Consider the following 15,129-nt stretch of genomic DNA (forward strand, 5'->3'; position numbering starts at 1 on the left):
ATGAGTAATAATGGGCCACCAGGGAATTGTTGTGAAGTACCAAATGAACACATAATAGGACATGTGCTAGAAAGACAAAATGGAGGGTCTATAGTGTCCTAAAGGACATGCGATCTAGAAGACTATGACCATAGCAATTCTTTTAGTGGAATTTTGAAATATGCTCCTAGAGTTAGATTATGTTAATTGATCACATAATAGGTGAATCTATAACTCAAGGATTGAAGAGGTAATCTTGATAGGTGATAACACTAGTTAGATTACGAACACCAGTTCATGAGAAGTCTGCATGTAGTGGATACTAGGTCATGGACCCGACCTTTGTCTTGTTATTATTTATATAGGGTACTAAAGTGCAGTTAATTCTTTGTAATGAGATGTTGAATCAACTTCAGAATTTGATTCTAAAAGAGTTAGTACTCTTATGGTTCCTAATGGCCTTTGTTCAAGCTAATATATTTTGATGACACAATTTATGAACATTAGATAAGCTCTAGGTTTGCTTTTATGGATAAGAGTGTTTTGGTAATTATGCAAGATTGCATAAGGGTTAGTGAATGTTATCTTTGGATTAGGCTAATTTATTAATTAGACAACCCTATTAGCTTAATTAATTAATTAGGAACCTTTAACATAGATTAAGTGACTCAAACTCTTAATAAGCTCAAGTCATTAAAACCCAATGGGGAACCCAATAAATACCCCATTTGGAGTGAGGGTTTTTTGTCACTTATCTTCAATTATCAAAGAATAGAGAAAGCTTTAGCCTCCACCTTCCTAAACACCCCACTGTTTGAGTGCCAAGATTCGAGGTTGAGTCATCGGGTGGAAGATCGTGGGTTTATGAGGCTTTCAACGATTTCAGATTTGATTGTCTTTGAACGAATTTGATTTATGAACATCCAAATCAAAGGTAAAGTTTTTAAAGCACTTATTCTAGATCCTTTAATGTTAAAAAGCGTATTTTTGCTTCCATTGCATAGGATCTAGAAGCCCTAGAGAGTTTTCATGCACCCAACTTAGTCTTAAGATAGGAAACAAAGAGATATAGGATTCCTTATTATTCCCTCAAATGGAGATCATAGGTATTTATTACTTTTATTGATGATTTTAATAGAAAGGCTTGAGTTTATTTTTTAAAGCAAAAGGGAGATGCATATGAAATTATCAAAAATTTTAAAGCTTATATGGAAAAACAAAGTGGGTATACCATGAAATTTTTTAAACAGGGAAAGATACTGAATATATTGTTTGTGACAATTTTTGAAAAAAAAATGGTATTGAAGATCAATTGACTACAAGTTACACTTTATAGCAAAAAGGAATTGCAAAGAGAAAAAAAATTAAACAATTATAGATATGGTGAGGTACATGTTGCACTTAAAAAAATTGCCAAAAATATTTTAGGTCAAAGCAATTTCTTATGTAGTTTATTTATTGAATAGGAGCAACATTAAAACTGCTTACCCCACAAGAATCTTGAAGTAATAGAAAGTTTAACATTGGTCATCTAAAGTGTTAAACTGCATAGCTTATGTTTATGTGTTCGATGCATTCTAGAAAGAACATGATATTAAAGGTGAAAAGTACATTTTTATTGATTATAGCCAATGATAAAAGATTATAAACTTTACAATCCACAAACCAAGAAGGTTATTGTTAGTCATGATTTGATTTTTTATTATTATCAAGCAATATAGGATTAGTCTTCTAATGAAAAAAGACAATTAAGTGTTCATATTCATCTTTAAGAGCAAAGTGAAGATCAAAGTATGTAGTCTACTAGTGCACCAATTATGACTACATATTCAATAGAGTCATCAAGGCATCCACAACATCAATATTTTTTACCTATACACTTGCAAGATTATGTGGTTGGTGATTACAGTGACCCAATAAGTAATGAATTGATGAATTTTTTTTTTTTTGCAAATTGTGATTCATTAAGTTATGAGGAAGCTACTCGAGATGATTGTTGGCTTTAAAGTTATGGATGAAGAAATTGACACAATTGAGAAAAATAATGCATTGGATCTTACTAATCTCCCTAGTGCTATGAAATCAATTGGTGTCAATGGGTATATAAAAACAAGTGCAAGATAAATGGAAAAGTTGATCACTTCAAGGCAAGATTGGCGGCAAAAGGTTACAAGCAAAAACTAGGTAGTAATTTTTTTTCCTTTTTTAAGTATATGCACCCATTGCTAGACTTGACATTCTTCGTATGAGTTTGCTCACAAAACAATTTGAAGATTCAAATGGATGTGAAATTAACTTTCTTGAATGGTGAACTTGAAGAAGAGGTTTAACAACCTCAAGGATATATGATAAAAAGAAAAAAAAGGTATATAAGCTAAAAAAAAAAGGCCTTGTATGGATTAAAGCAGGCACCAAGAGCATGTTGCACAAGTATTGATACCCATTTAGTGAAGAATGGATTTCAAAGTTATCCTTATGAACAAACTTTATATGTCAAATCTGATTTACAGGGTAACATTCTTACTATGTGTTTATATGTAGATGATTTAATTATCATTAGTAATAATTTGAAGATGATTATAAAATTCAAAGAAGTGATGATTAGTCAATTTGCTATGACAAATATGAGATTGATGTCCTATTTTCTTGAGATTGAAGTAATTCAAATAGATAAAGGTATCTTTATTTTTTAGAAGATGTATGCAAGTGATATTCTTAAAATTTTCAAGATGGAATTATGTAATCTTTTTATAACTCTAGTTAAAGAAAGACTAAAATTAGGAAAAGATAACTCACATGAATTGGTTGATCCAACAAATTTTAGAGGAATGATTGGAAGTCTACGATATTTGACTTCTATAAGACCCGACGTTGTATTTGGAGTTAAATTTGTAAGCATATTTACAGAGTCTCCATGCCAATCTCACTCATAAGGAGCAAAGCCTATCTTACAATAGATTAAAGGTACGTAAAGTGATGGTATATTTTGTGCATATGATAACAAGATTGAGCTTCTTGGATCCACATATAGTGATTGGATAGGTGATGTAGAAAAGTGAAAAAGTACTTTGAGCTATGCATTTAATCTAGGTTCAGAAGTTTTTTCTTGGTCATCAAAGAAACAATAGGTAGTTACTTTGTCAACACTGAAAGTTGAGTATATTACAGTTAATAGTGGTGCTACTCAAAAGGTAGCATCAAATGTTTTTTTACTTGAAACAAACTCAGGAAGTTCTCATAAAGGTTTTTTGTGATAATAAATCAACAATTGCATTAAATAAGAATCCATTTTTTCATAGAAGAAGTAAACACATTGACATCAAATTGCATTACATTCGTGATTTGGTGAAAGACAAAGAAATTATGCTTGATTTTTGTTCTTTTAAAAATCAAGTTGCCAATTTTCTTACAAAGTCAATCAAGTTGGAAACATTACTCAAGTTGAAGAAGATGAGGATGGTGAAATTTGAAGAGTTTGGTTTAAGGAGGATAATGTAAATATCCTAATTAAACCAAAACTATGTTTCCTTAGTGTAGGGACCACCCCTAAGCGTACACGTGGCGGCCTCACAAAGCACTCCTCCTTTGGACACGTGGCACGTCCAACCCTCCATCCGGACAACCATGGGACTGGCATGCGATACACACCTCCCCTATATGGACTCAGTGGCTAGCATCTCAAACAAGAGTCTTGACCGCGTTTCGTGGGCAATCATTATTCATTTTACCAAAAGCATGCTTGACAGGACCTTCCTGGGTCACTTCAGGCAACCTGCTACGACCTGCCCTGCACCGCCTGCAGAGCGAAAAGACAAGGATGACGACAAATCATCCCTCCAGCAATCTTTGACAGCCGCCTGTAGGATAATGATGGCTCTGCCACCCTCTAAGCACCATCATGATAACCAAAAAGTCTTCCCATCATTCCAAGGGATAATGCTCCTGGCACTATAAAAGGCCCACACCCAGTCAGAGAAGGTAAGCATTCCTAAGGAGAAGGGCCCCATAAAAATATAAAGATGTTAGAAAGCAAAACTAACAAAGGCATCGGAGGGTGTGTCCGGATCCCCTGTCCGGACATCTTTTGCAGATCAAAGGAAGGAAGTATCATCTTCAGTTAAGGAGGTGAGTACATCAAGTAACTGTAGTGGTTCTGATAACGCTAGCCCTCAACACTTAGGATATTAGAATTATTATTATTTCCATTTGGTTCTTTCCTAAAATTTAGGATCATAATTCTATTAAAAATTTAGTTTTTATTATAATTAGATTTTTATAATTGTTCCTACATATATATTAAAAAAATAATAGAAAACATGGTATGATAAATTTTACATAATTATGATCTCCTTCATTGTTTTTCATCTTTTTGTGTGGAAAAATTATTAATTCTTGTACTGAAAAAGATTATTTTTGGTGGCTCACAGTCTCATCCATATAATCATCGTGCATCGAAGGGTGTAAATGCCCTATTCAGTTGATATGGCCGCTACAGACATTGGCAATGTTAGTATAGATCATTTCAACTAGATTCTAAACACGCACAAAAGCATGAGATGACTTGAATCGTAAACCCAATTCAACATGGCCACTACTGGAGTCGTCTATAATTTCATGTTAAGACTAGTCCTATCGATTATGCAGGCATAAGAATAGTAGAATGGCAAGCGTTTCAAGTATTGGCCCATGTATATAACATAGAAACAAGCCTTCTTTACTTACTAATTTAGCAACGTCCAGAAAAGTTCATTCAAAAGAAGCACTCATCAAACCCAAGGCACTAAAAACCAAGCATAGGATGGGAAAGTTTTATCAAACCACTAAAGCTCAACGGGCTCAAGCCCCCTCTCGATTGAGACCTTCACAGCATCCAGCACCAGCTGTGTCTTCCGACTGAGAGTTGGCCACTTTTGCTCAAGTTTTGAACCATTTCTTTTAATGTCTGCAACCAAACCGGAAAATTCTTTCACCATGAGAGCCTCCTGAGGAAGATCTGTTGTGACGACATGCTCGCTTGGCATTGTTTTCCACCCTGTCACGAGGTCATTGAACCAAGACTCTATACCAGCAGAAAAAGCGGCACTGTCCTCTTTAACAGGAATAACGAAGTCCTGAACCTGCAAAGTTCCCTTTGTTCCAATAGCAGTTATATTCATTGTCAAATTGGCTTGGAAGGAGCAATTGAAGGTTGCTACTTTGCCATCTTCCCATAGTAGAGAAGCCCCGCATGATGTAAGTACCCCTGCTTCATTGAAAACAGTCCCAGGCAAAGCTTTCACTGATTTAGGCAGTTCATAGTCAACAGCAAACAGGATTGCCCTAATGCAGTACCACCCAACATCACCAAGAGCACCAAGGGCATCAAGGTCTGGCTTAACACGAATGTTATTCTCATGAAAATCAGAAGTAGCCAAATATGTGAAGCAGGATTGCACCTGTGGAACCAAGGAATAGACAAGATGATAAGGACATGGAGAGTTGTTAAGCATGTATCCTATCCTCCTAGCTCTTAAATGTCAACTTCATCAATAGCTAAAAGGACAATACATTTACAAGGCAAAGACAAAGTTCATTTTTCAATCTTATCACATTGAAAATTAAGCAAAAAACCTCATCCAAGCAAGCGGAATTCCAAAAGAAAAATTGATTTTCTACATGGGATTCCTGATATTCTTTATGAAATATGGCGAGATTTATTGGTTGCTGGCCATTTGAGTGGAACCCTACCTATGAGTTTGAGCACGAGGTCAATGAAACAATAAGTAGTCCAAAAAGTATGGTTAAATATACGTCCTCACCTTATATTGAAGAGTACATCATGTAACTGAAAAAAGGGAGAAAACTGAACAGGAATATGAAAAACCAAAGAAATAATGGGAAGCTCATGTCATTGCTCTGCTTCCTTTCTTGAGAAACAGTATCAAAACTAAATGCAGAATTAAAATAATAGCATGAACCTTCGCTGGCCTACCTAATCACCAAAAGATGTGTCACTACAAAAGAAAATTCCTGATAATTTGATGCAAAACATCATAGCAAGAAGGCAAATTTGGGATTATGCTTGTTTTTTTTTTTTTCTATTTTTCATTTCTAAATAATAGAAAATTAGTTTCGAAAATAATTATCAAAAAGGGCTTAATGCAACATTTTCATTTCATAACCCACTTGATCCAAACAGTTGAATATCTAAAAAATCATTATCAATGGTTAAATAAATTAAATAAAAATTATTAAAATATGTATTATCTCCTATGGAAATTAATCTTTTTTTCCCTCCTTACTTTTGCTTATTTTGTCTTGCCCTCTATTCATTTTGTTACAGTACAAATGCACACCAGGTAAAAAATGACAAGCGAAAAGAAAAAATAAATAAATACAATAAAGAAAGCTCCAAAAATAGAACAAAATCATAGGTAACCTAATAATGTCTTTTCCATTTTTTTGCCTCACCAAACGTGGTTCTTTCCTTTTTCTCCTAACAGGGCTATAGTGTTAATTCCAAATTCCTGTCCTAGGAATTTCAGACCAATTCCAATAGATAGGGAGAATTGTGCTTTCAGGTTATTTGAGCCTAATGATTGGTCCAACATCCTCCTATCACCCATATTTGAGCTTAAAACTTAAAATGATGGAGCGGAAATTGAGGTGAAAGTGAAAAATATTATCTTTCAAAAATTCCTAAAATACCCTTAACTGTTAAATGAAAATAAACTCCCACCTCTCTCTCTTCATTTACCTTAGCCTTCTCTCACCTATTTATTAGTGACACCAAGTAAAATGATTGTTGGGATGTGACACTATTTCCACCCATCATTTTTCTCCCATAAATTGAATATTGGAGATGAATGATTAAAAATTAATAATTGTTGTTAAATACATTTTTAAAGTAAATATTTTTTAAATACCTCATGAGATATTATTCTTTTTTTCAAACTTATAGAATATAGAATAAATATTTTTTAAATAACTTAGAAAATGTTTTTCTATTATATACTTGTTGTACATAACTTCTCATATATATTAAACACCTTATAAAATATTATTATGTTTTTTTTTTTCTAACTTACAAATTAGACATATGCTGTTTATTATTTCTCACACTCATATACATACAAACACACAAATAATTGGCAGAATCAAAGTGTTCCCGATATTAAAATTTTCTTAATTTCAAAATTACCTAATTACCACAAAACACCCCCAAACCTCCCACACCCCCCCCCCCCCCCCCCCCCCCCCCCCCCCCCCCCCACAAAGATAAAAAGCCATTAAAATAAACATTTTCCTATTAAGATAAAAACCATGGAATCTTCAAAACTATAATTACAACAAAAAATTTGAATTTTAAAAATAATTCCATAATTTTAATTAATGATTTAAAAAAATAAAAATGTTACAAAAAATAATTTTTGTTCATTTTTAATTCTATTTAAATATAATTTTTTTAACCTCTATTGATAACAGTGAAATTATGTTTATAAGAGTAAAATAGTAAAAAAATATATTTCATTCAGTTTACTTATAATAAACAATTCAAACATGATTAATTTTAATTTTATTTACTATGTTTTAATTTTGGTAGGGAAGGTCTTAATGATTTGGTAAAAAAAAACATATCGATAATCGTCTTAATCTCAAGTTCAAGTTATTTACAAATTGCACAAAACCTATTAGAAATCTTGTATACCCCTTGTACAATTAGTACATTTGTCTTGTATAGTTAGTGTAATATACTTGCACAGTAGTGCAAATTTCATGTAGATTCATAAATAATGTGTCCACTTAGGTGTATGAACTACGTTTCCAATTGTTTAGTTTAGGAAATGGTGGAAGACTTAAGAACACCCTTTTTCCTCAAACATCAGTAGTGAAACATTCAAATTGTCATGTGTGAGTTAAATAAAACACATGACATGGGTGTGTGATGAAGGAATGTGTGACGTGAGAGTGTGTAGTCCTTGAGTAACAAGAAAAATAAAAAGAGTAATACATAATCAATTGAAATCCTATATAAAGGCTAGCTTGTACACCCCTTATACAATTAATATATTTTCCTTATACACTTAGTGCAACACTCTAGTAAAATGATGCAAATTCTATGCACATACATAAATAATATGTCTACATAGATATGTGAACCATATTTCCAATTGTTAGGTTTAGAAAATGGTAAAAGACTTAAGAATAATTTTTTTCCTTAAACATCATTAGTGGGATAAATATTCAAATTGTCTTGTGTTGGTTAAATAAAGTACATGAGATTTGTATGTGATTAAGGAATGTATGACATGAAAGTGTGTAGTCCTTAGGTGATAAGAAAAATAAAAGGAGTGGTTCAAAGTCGATTAAAATCCTATATAAAGGGTAAACTTGTATACCCCTTGTACAATTAGTATATTTATCTTGTACATTTAGTATAATACGCTTATAAAATGTTGCAAATTTCATACACATGCATAAATAATGTGTCCACATAGATTTATGAACCATGTTTCCAATGGTCTAGTTCAGAAAACAATGGAAGACTTAAAAACAAATTTTTTCCCAAACATCATTAGTGAGTAAGTAATCAAATTACCATGTGCAAATCAAACAAAGTGCATGAGATGGGTGTGTGATGAAGGAATGTGTGGCATGAGAGTGTCTAGTCTTTGGGTGACAAGAGAAATAAAATGAGTGGTTCAAAATCGACCAAAATCCTACACAAAAGGCAACCATGTACACCTCTTGTACAATTAATACATTTTTCTTATATAGTTAGTGTAACACTCTTGTACAGTGGTGCAAATTTTATATATATATATATACATAAATAATATGTCTACATATATGTGTTAACCATGTTTCTATTAATTTAGTTCAGAAAATGGTAGAAAACCTAAAAACAAAATTTTTTTCCCTAAACATCATTAGTGGGATAAGTATTTGAATTGTCATGTATCAATTAAATAAAGTGCATGAGATGAGTATGTGATGAAGGAATGTGTGACATGAGAGTGTGTAGTCTTCGGTGATAAGAAAAAAAAAATGAGTGGTTCAGGAACAATTGAATTCTTGCATAAAAGATAGTCTTGTACACTCCTTGTATAGTTAATACATTTGTTTTATATAGTCAGTATAACATCCTTATATAGTTGTGTAAATTTCATCCACATTCATAAATTATATCCATATAAATGTATAAATCATGTTTTCAATTGTTTAGTTTAGAAAATGATGGAAGATTTAAGAACAAAATTTTATATTAGTAAAATTTAAAACTTTCAAATAATTATTATATCCTCATATATGAGTTTTTTATATTAGTAATTTTTTTTTTTTAAAGTGAAGTCATACTATTAAATAATGTTAAGAGGTAAATTGTTTAATTATAATATGCAGAAAAAAAATCGTTTAAAAATTGAGATGGAGAAGTTTGTTTAATCATAAAAAATATAAATGAAAAATATGTTAAGCATTAAAAATTTTCCCAAATTTATTTTATTTATTTATTATTATTATTAGTTTGTAATGAAGAATAAAAGAAGAACAGAAAAAGTAAAACGCCTTTTTGGGTTTTATTTGCTTTTCAAATTTTATTATACCTTAATATACTTTTTATATTATTTGTTTCAAAAGAAGTATATTTGTCATAATAATTATGATATTATTTAATGATTTCTATTGGAGCCTCTATATATCTTAGAGGGGTATTTTCGTCTCTAACTATTTCATATCCTTTTAGGGGTGTAATTTGGATATCAAACCTAATGTTTGGATAGACTTGTGCAAATATTTTCATTAGTCAAATTTTTTCAATTGAAATCAATTTGAATTGACTTCGGACTAAGGTTTAGACCATTTGAGCTTAATTTGAACATGATTTAATATTTTTATAATCTTTATTATCTTATAAAACATTATTCATTTTTTTAACATTAAAAAAAAAATATTAAATGATAATCATATCATATTTTCATTTTTAAAGATATGTAAGTTTATTTTTATATTTTTATTATTATCTTGAATTTCGTATAAATAATATAGAAAAAAAGTATGAGTGAACTTTGAATCATGCAACCTAAACAATCGAGTTTTTCTTGAGTTAACCCGATCAACCCGAATTTAACTTGACCAATCTAGTTCAACCCGAGTTTAGTAAAATAAGATTGAGTTGAACTTTGATTGAGTATATTGGATTAAAGAACGGATTGGATTAAGTGTGTTGGGTTAAAGAACAGATCGGGTTGAACTTGGATTAAATGTTTCTTAATTTGGGTTGGTTCGGATTAACCATAAATTCAAAGAAACTGGTCAAGTTATCATATCCTTTTTACCATTTCCTTGCAATTCCAAGTTAATTTTCACCGACGGTGTTTATTGAGACCCACAATTTCCATCTTTGGAGAATTTTCCTATATATTCAGTCACATACCGATTTGAGTTGACCAAAATGCTGCGGATCGGAGAGGAGCTCCTTCATCTTAGCCGTCCGAGGGTGGTGCATCCACATCGTACCGTCCATAAACTGCACTCCATTGGATTCGCACGCCTCCAAGATCTGATCCAACTCCGCCACATTCAGAGCCACAGGCTTCTCCAGAAGCACATGCTTCTTCTTCTCCGCCGCCAGCACCGCCCACTTCAAGTGCAAGCTCGTGGGCAGCGGCACGTACACGGCGTCCACGTCGGGGTCGTCCAGCACCGCCTCGTAGCTGCCGTAAATCTTAGCCGAGGGAGGGAATCCGTTGGCGGCGGCGAATCTCGTGGCCTTCTCCAGCGAACGGCTGCCGACGGCGTACAGCGTGGCGTTGGGGGCGAGCGTTATCGCTCTCGATACCTTGCGTGCTATTTCGGCGCAGCCCAAAATCCCGAATTGGATCGGCGTTTCGGCCATGTCGTTTGGGAATCGGAGAGAGCGTATCGGTTACGGACAGTGTAAAGGAAAGCAGTGTTGTCTGCTTTAAGATGAGGGCAGCTACGAGTGCCAAAATTGCTTAAATAAAACGGCATCATCAGGTCCATTCGCACGTCACATCGACGGTGCAAAGGTTCTCCTTCATCGAAAGTGCCGTATGGCTTTCCTTGGGGTCGAATCACTGGTATTTAGTTTTACTACGGAAACGGTTCTGTGGACGTCTCTATCCTCAATAATATATACACACATATTTAACCATCATTGCATTTCAAATTCGTTAATCAACACTCTTATCAATATATTATTTTTATAAAATTTATATTTTAGGATAATTTTGCATAAATGCATTCAACAACTCTCTAAAAATTAAATTTTTATAAATTTTTAAATAAATGACGGTTTAATGTATTTATATTAAATGGTGCGAATGAAATCATTTTTTTTCTATGCTGTTATTTATATTTTTATTCTTGTTGATATTATGCATATGATGTTAATTCATCTATATTGCATATATTATTATTATTATTATTATTATTATTATTTTACTTTAATATTTATAACATGATCACTAAAATTAGTAATTAGTATTGTTTTAAAAAAAATTTAAAATAAAATAAATTATTATTATTAGTTCAATATCTATAACTTGATCATTTTAATTATTAATAAATATTATTTATAATATATCATCATATTATTTATAATAATAATAATGATAATAATAATTAGAAAAAAAAGTGAGGTGAAAGGAGGAAAAAGACAAATGAAAAGGGGCAAGAAAGTTTCAATTTATATTTAGAAAGGAAAAAGACATTTGGAAAGGTCCATTCGCATCCTCTTTGATTATTACCTTATTATAAAGAGGAAAAAGACAAAAAAAAAGTTTCAATTTATATTTAAGGAAGAAGAAGGCATTCAGAAAAATCCATTCACATAATTTTTTTTTATCATTATTATTATTATTATTATTCCCATCATTATCATGAGTGGTAAGAGCCAACGGGAGGTATGCATGAGCTAAGCTTTAGGCAAAAATATGAAAATGTTTATGCATCGGAGCTCCGATCTTGGTCAAAAGGATCATAAAATGAATTATGTTAATCAGGTTGTTTTATGATACTGGAATTTACTTTTTGGCCTTATACTCACCATTTTGCACCAATAACAAATCAACACTTGTAAAGGTGAGGTCAATAAAAAAAAAAAAGTCATTTGCCTAAGAACTTTGAGAAAAAATAATTTCTAATAAATTAAAATAAGTATTAAAAAAGCCCCCAAAGTCCAGTGCGGTAACACCCAAAGGGAATGAATGGGTGAATTAAAAATTTTAAATAAAAATTTATATGTTATACCCATTTTTTACCTTATGAGCAATTAAGGTACATTCGTGATGCAGCAACCTCTTATTACTCCAATAAACACACCTCAACCTTGCTGAAGGGATGAAAGTCTTCAAACCAAGATTCAAAGATTAAATCTTTGAATGAGAGATTGGGAATGGTATGATACTTTAGGCTTTCTCCTCAATGAAACCCTCTCAAATAATATGAGAACTCATAATGATCTCAATGCAATCTCTAATCCTCAAAGGGTTAATTAATAAAAAGGTATTCATAGGCAAAAGCCCAAAGAGTTTTAATTTTGAAAGAGTTATAAATCAAATTTACGTAAAAAATCTCAATGGAATCAACATGATTACTTAAGCCAACTCATCAACCACTTGAGGGCCTCAAACACTTGAGCGATAAGGTGTGCTTAAGCAGCAAGGTGTGCTTGAGCGATCCTAAGCGCTCCAAGCCTCTTTAGAAGTCTTGTTCTTTTCAAAAGTTAATTTTAAATTATTTTAAGTTCAAAACAAAACTAATACTCTTTATACCTCAAAGGAGCTTCAATTGTCATAAGTCAAACCTTTTTAGACATACCTGTGACTTCCTAATTAGACGAGCAACAACTCTTGATCTTCAATGGAAAGCAAATCACTATGTAAAAAGACTTTTATGACCAAACATTAAAAGGAATAAAATTGTGAACAATAACAAGACTCTAAGTCCTAAAAATTTTCCCTTTTATCAATTTTATGACAAAACATCGTTACATAAACCTACCAGTACTCTCATAAAGGAGTTTACATAACACACATTAACACTCTATTAAAAATAAACTATAGAATTTCTTTTTATAGTCTTGTATAACTTTTCTCCCAAACCTATTACCTGCACACATGCAGAAAACTATACCAAAGGTAAAGTAATGTGTGAAATAAGATATGATCAAAACAGCAAAACAAGATAGTTGGAGATTTTGCTTAATGCGTTGTGAATTCATGAAAGAACATGAGAAGAAGCTTCTATAGTTTATTGCAATGCAAGAAAGTCACATCAATCAATAATCCCTTGTAGGAAACATTTTAGGTGACTTTCTTGAACTCTTAATTCATGCACTCATTAGGTGATTTGGTTTCCTCCAATATCTCAAGTATAATTTCCTCTAATATTTTAATTAATTTCCCTTAAGAATTAAATTAATAAAAGAATGAATTAACCAAATAATTCAAAAATTATTAACTCCCCTTATTTGTCAAGGAGTTTCTTTTTTTTTTTTCTCTATTATCTCATTGCCTATGCTCCCCCTATTTTAGTGAGTTAACTATGGTTAATGATTATCTTTTTGTCACAAAAATGACAAGGCACATGAATTATAAACATTGAAAAGCACATAAGAGATAAAGAGAAATAAAATCCACACACACACACACACACACACACACACATATATATATATATATATATATATATATATATATATATATATATATATATCACAAAAAGTGATTCGAGATACATAAAATATGCAATAAAGAACCAATCCAGATCAAATATACAAAACAAATATATAAGATAAATAACTAGGCACCAAGTGGATGGGCAAAGCTTTAATGCAGTTGTTGATTTATTATCCCAAAAAAGCCTTGTGAGAAATTTTTGAATATGTTTTAAGTCAAAAAGCATTTTACGCAACCATACCTTTTGAGTAGCACACTAGTATATGCAATATACTTAATTTTTGTTGTTGGGCAACTACCTATTGTTTCTTAGGTGAATAAGAAAAAACTCCTAAACCTAGATTAAATGCATAACCCGAAGTACTTTTTCCGCTTTTCTACAACACTTGCCTAATCACTATCTATGCATCCAATAAACTCAATCTTGTCACCATATGTATAAAAAACATAATCGCTTTACATACCTTTAATGTATCGTAGGATACACTTGATTGCTTGTGAGTGAGATTGGTGTGGAGACTCTTCAAATTGATAAATTGTAGTTTTTTCATTCATTCTTTCATTCGTTCATGTACAGAGTATATATAGAGGGTAATCACCATTCTAAGAATGGGAAAGAATGATACAAGGAAAGAATGATATAAGGAAATAACAACTAATATCCTAATATCTCAACTTTCCTAATATCTCAATATTCTTAATATCTCAACTTTCCTAATATCTAAACATTCCTAATATTTCAACACCAAATGATATAAGGAAAGCATTCCTAATATCTCAACACTCCCCCTCAAGTTGGTGCATAGATGTCACACATGCCCAACTTGTCTAAAAATTTTGAGAACACTTAACTTGAGACAGCTTTGGTGAGGATATCGGCCAATTGATCTTCTGATAGAATCTTAGGCAATTCCACAATCTTATCATCCAACTTTTCCTTAATGAAAAATCTATCCACCTCGACATACTTTGTACGATCATGTTGTACTGGATTATGAGCAATGTCACATGCGGCTTTATTGTCACAAAACAATCGGATTGGTTGCCTAGATAGGACACCTAAATCCTATAAGAGGAGTCTTAGCCATAATGCCTCACAAAGTCCTAGAGCCATACCTCTAAATTCCGCTTTTGCACTTGAATGAGCGACGACATTCTACTTCTTACTTTTCCATGTCACAAGATTACCACCTACAAAGGTAAAGTAACCAGATGTAGATCACCTATCATCCACTGCACCGGCCCAATCAGCATCAGTATATACTTCTATACTCTAATGATCAACATTTTTAGCGAACAAAATTCCCTTCCCAGGAGCATTCTTCAAATACCTCAAAATACGCATGACTGCATTCATATGTTGCTCTTCAGGATTATGCATGTATTGACTCACTACACTCAATACATAAGCAAGATCTGGTCTTGTATGAGCTAAGTACATTAATCTCCCCACAAGTCTCTAGTATCT

The 15,129-nt window shown here is 32.2% G+C and overlaps 1 protein-coding gene across 1 annotated transcript; it reads right to left on the reverse strand.

Annotated features, from left to right (window-relative positions):
* Positions 1-4,672: 4,672 nt before the first annotated feature.
* LOC117907350 (uncharacterized oxidoreductase At4g09670-like) lies at positions 4,673-10,932 on the reverse strand. The gene is made up of 2 exons (XM_034820858.1): positions 10,394-10,932; positions 4,673-5,414 (listed from the first exon to the last, which is right to left on the reverse strand). The coding sequence occupies exons 1-2, from the start codon at positions 10,853-10,855 to the stop codon at positions 4,800-4,802; spliced, it is 1,077 nt and encodes a 358-aa protein (XP_034676749.1). The 5' UTR covers positions 10,856-10,932; the 3' UTR covers positions 4,673-4,799.
* Positions 10,933-15,129: the final 4,197 nt, after the last annotated feature.

Source organism: Vitis riparia, chromosome 18 (genome assembly GCF_004353265.1).
Source record: "Vitis riparia cultivar Riparia Gloire de Montpellier isolate 1030 chromosome 18, EGFV_Vit.rip_1.0, whole genome shotgun sequence".
Taxonomy (NCBI): domain Eukaryota; kingdom Viridiplantae; phylum Streptophyta; class Magnoliopsida; order Vitales; family Vitaceae; genus Vitis; species Vitis riparia.

Bases quoted from the DNA above. Each gene is read 5' to 3' on its own strand.
- LOC117907350 (XM_034820858.1), bottom strand. From the start codon at position 10,855: ATGGCCGAAACGCCGATCCAATTCGGGATTTTGGGCTGCGCCGAAATA. The intron at 5,415-10,393 runs GTATGTGACTGA...TTGGTTCCACAG, and splicing joins ATTTTGGTCAACTCAAATCG to GTGCAATCCTGCTTCACATA.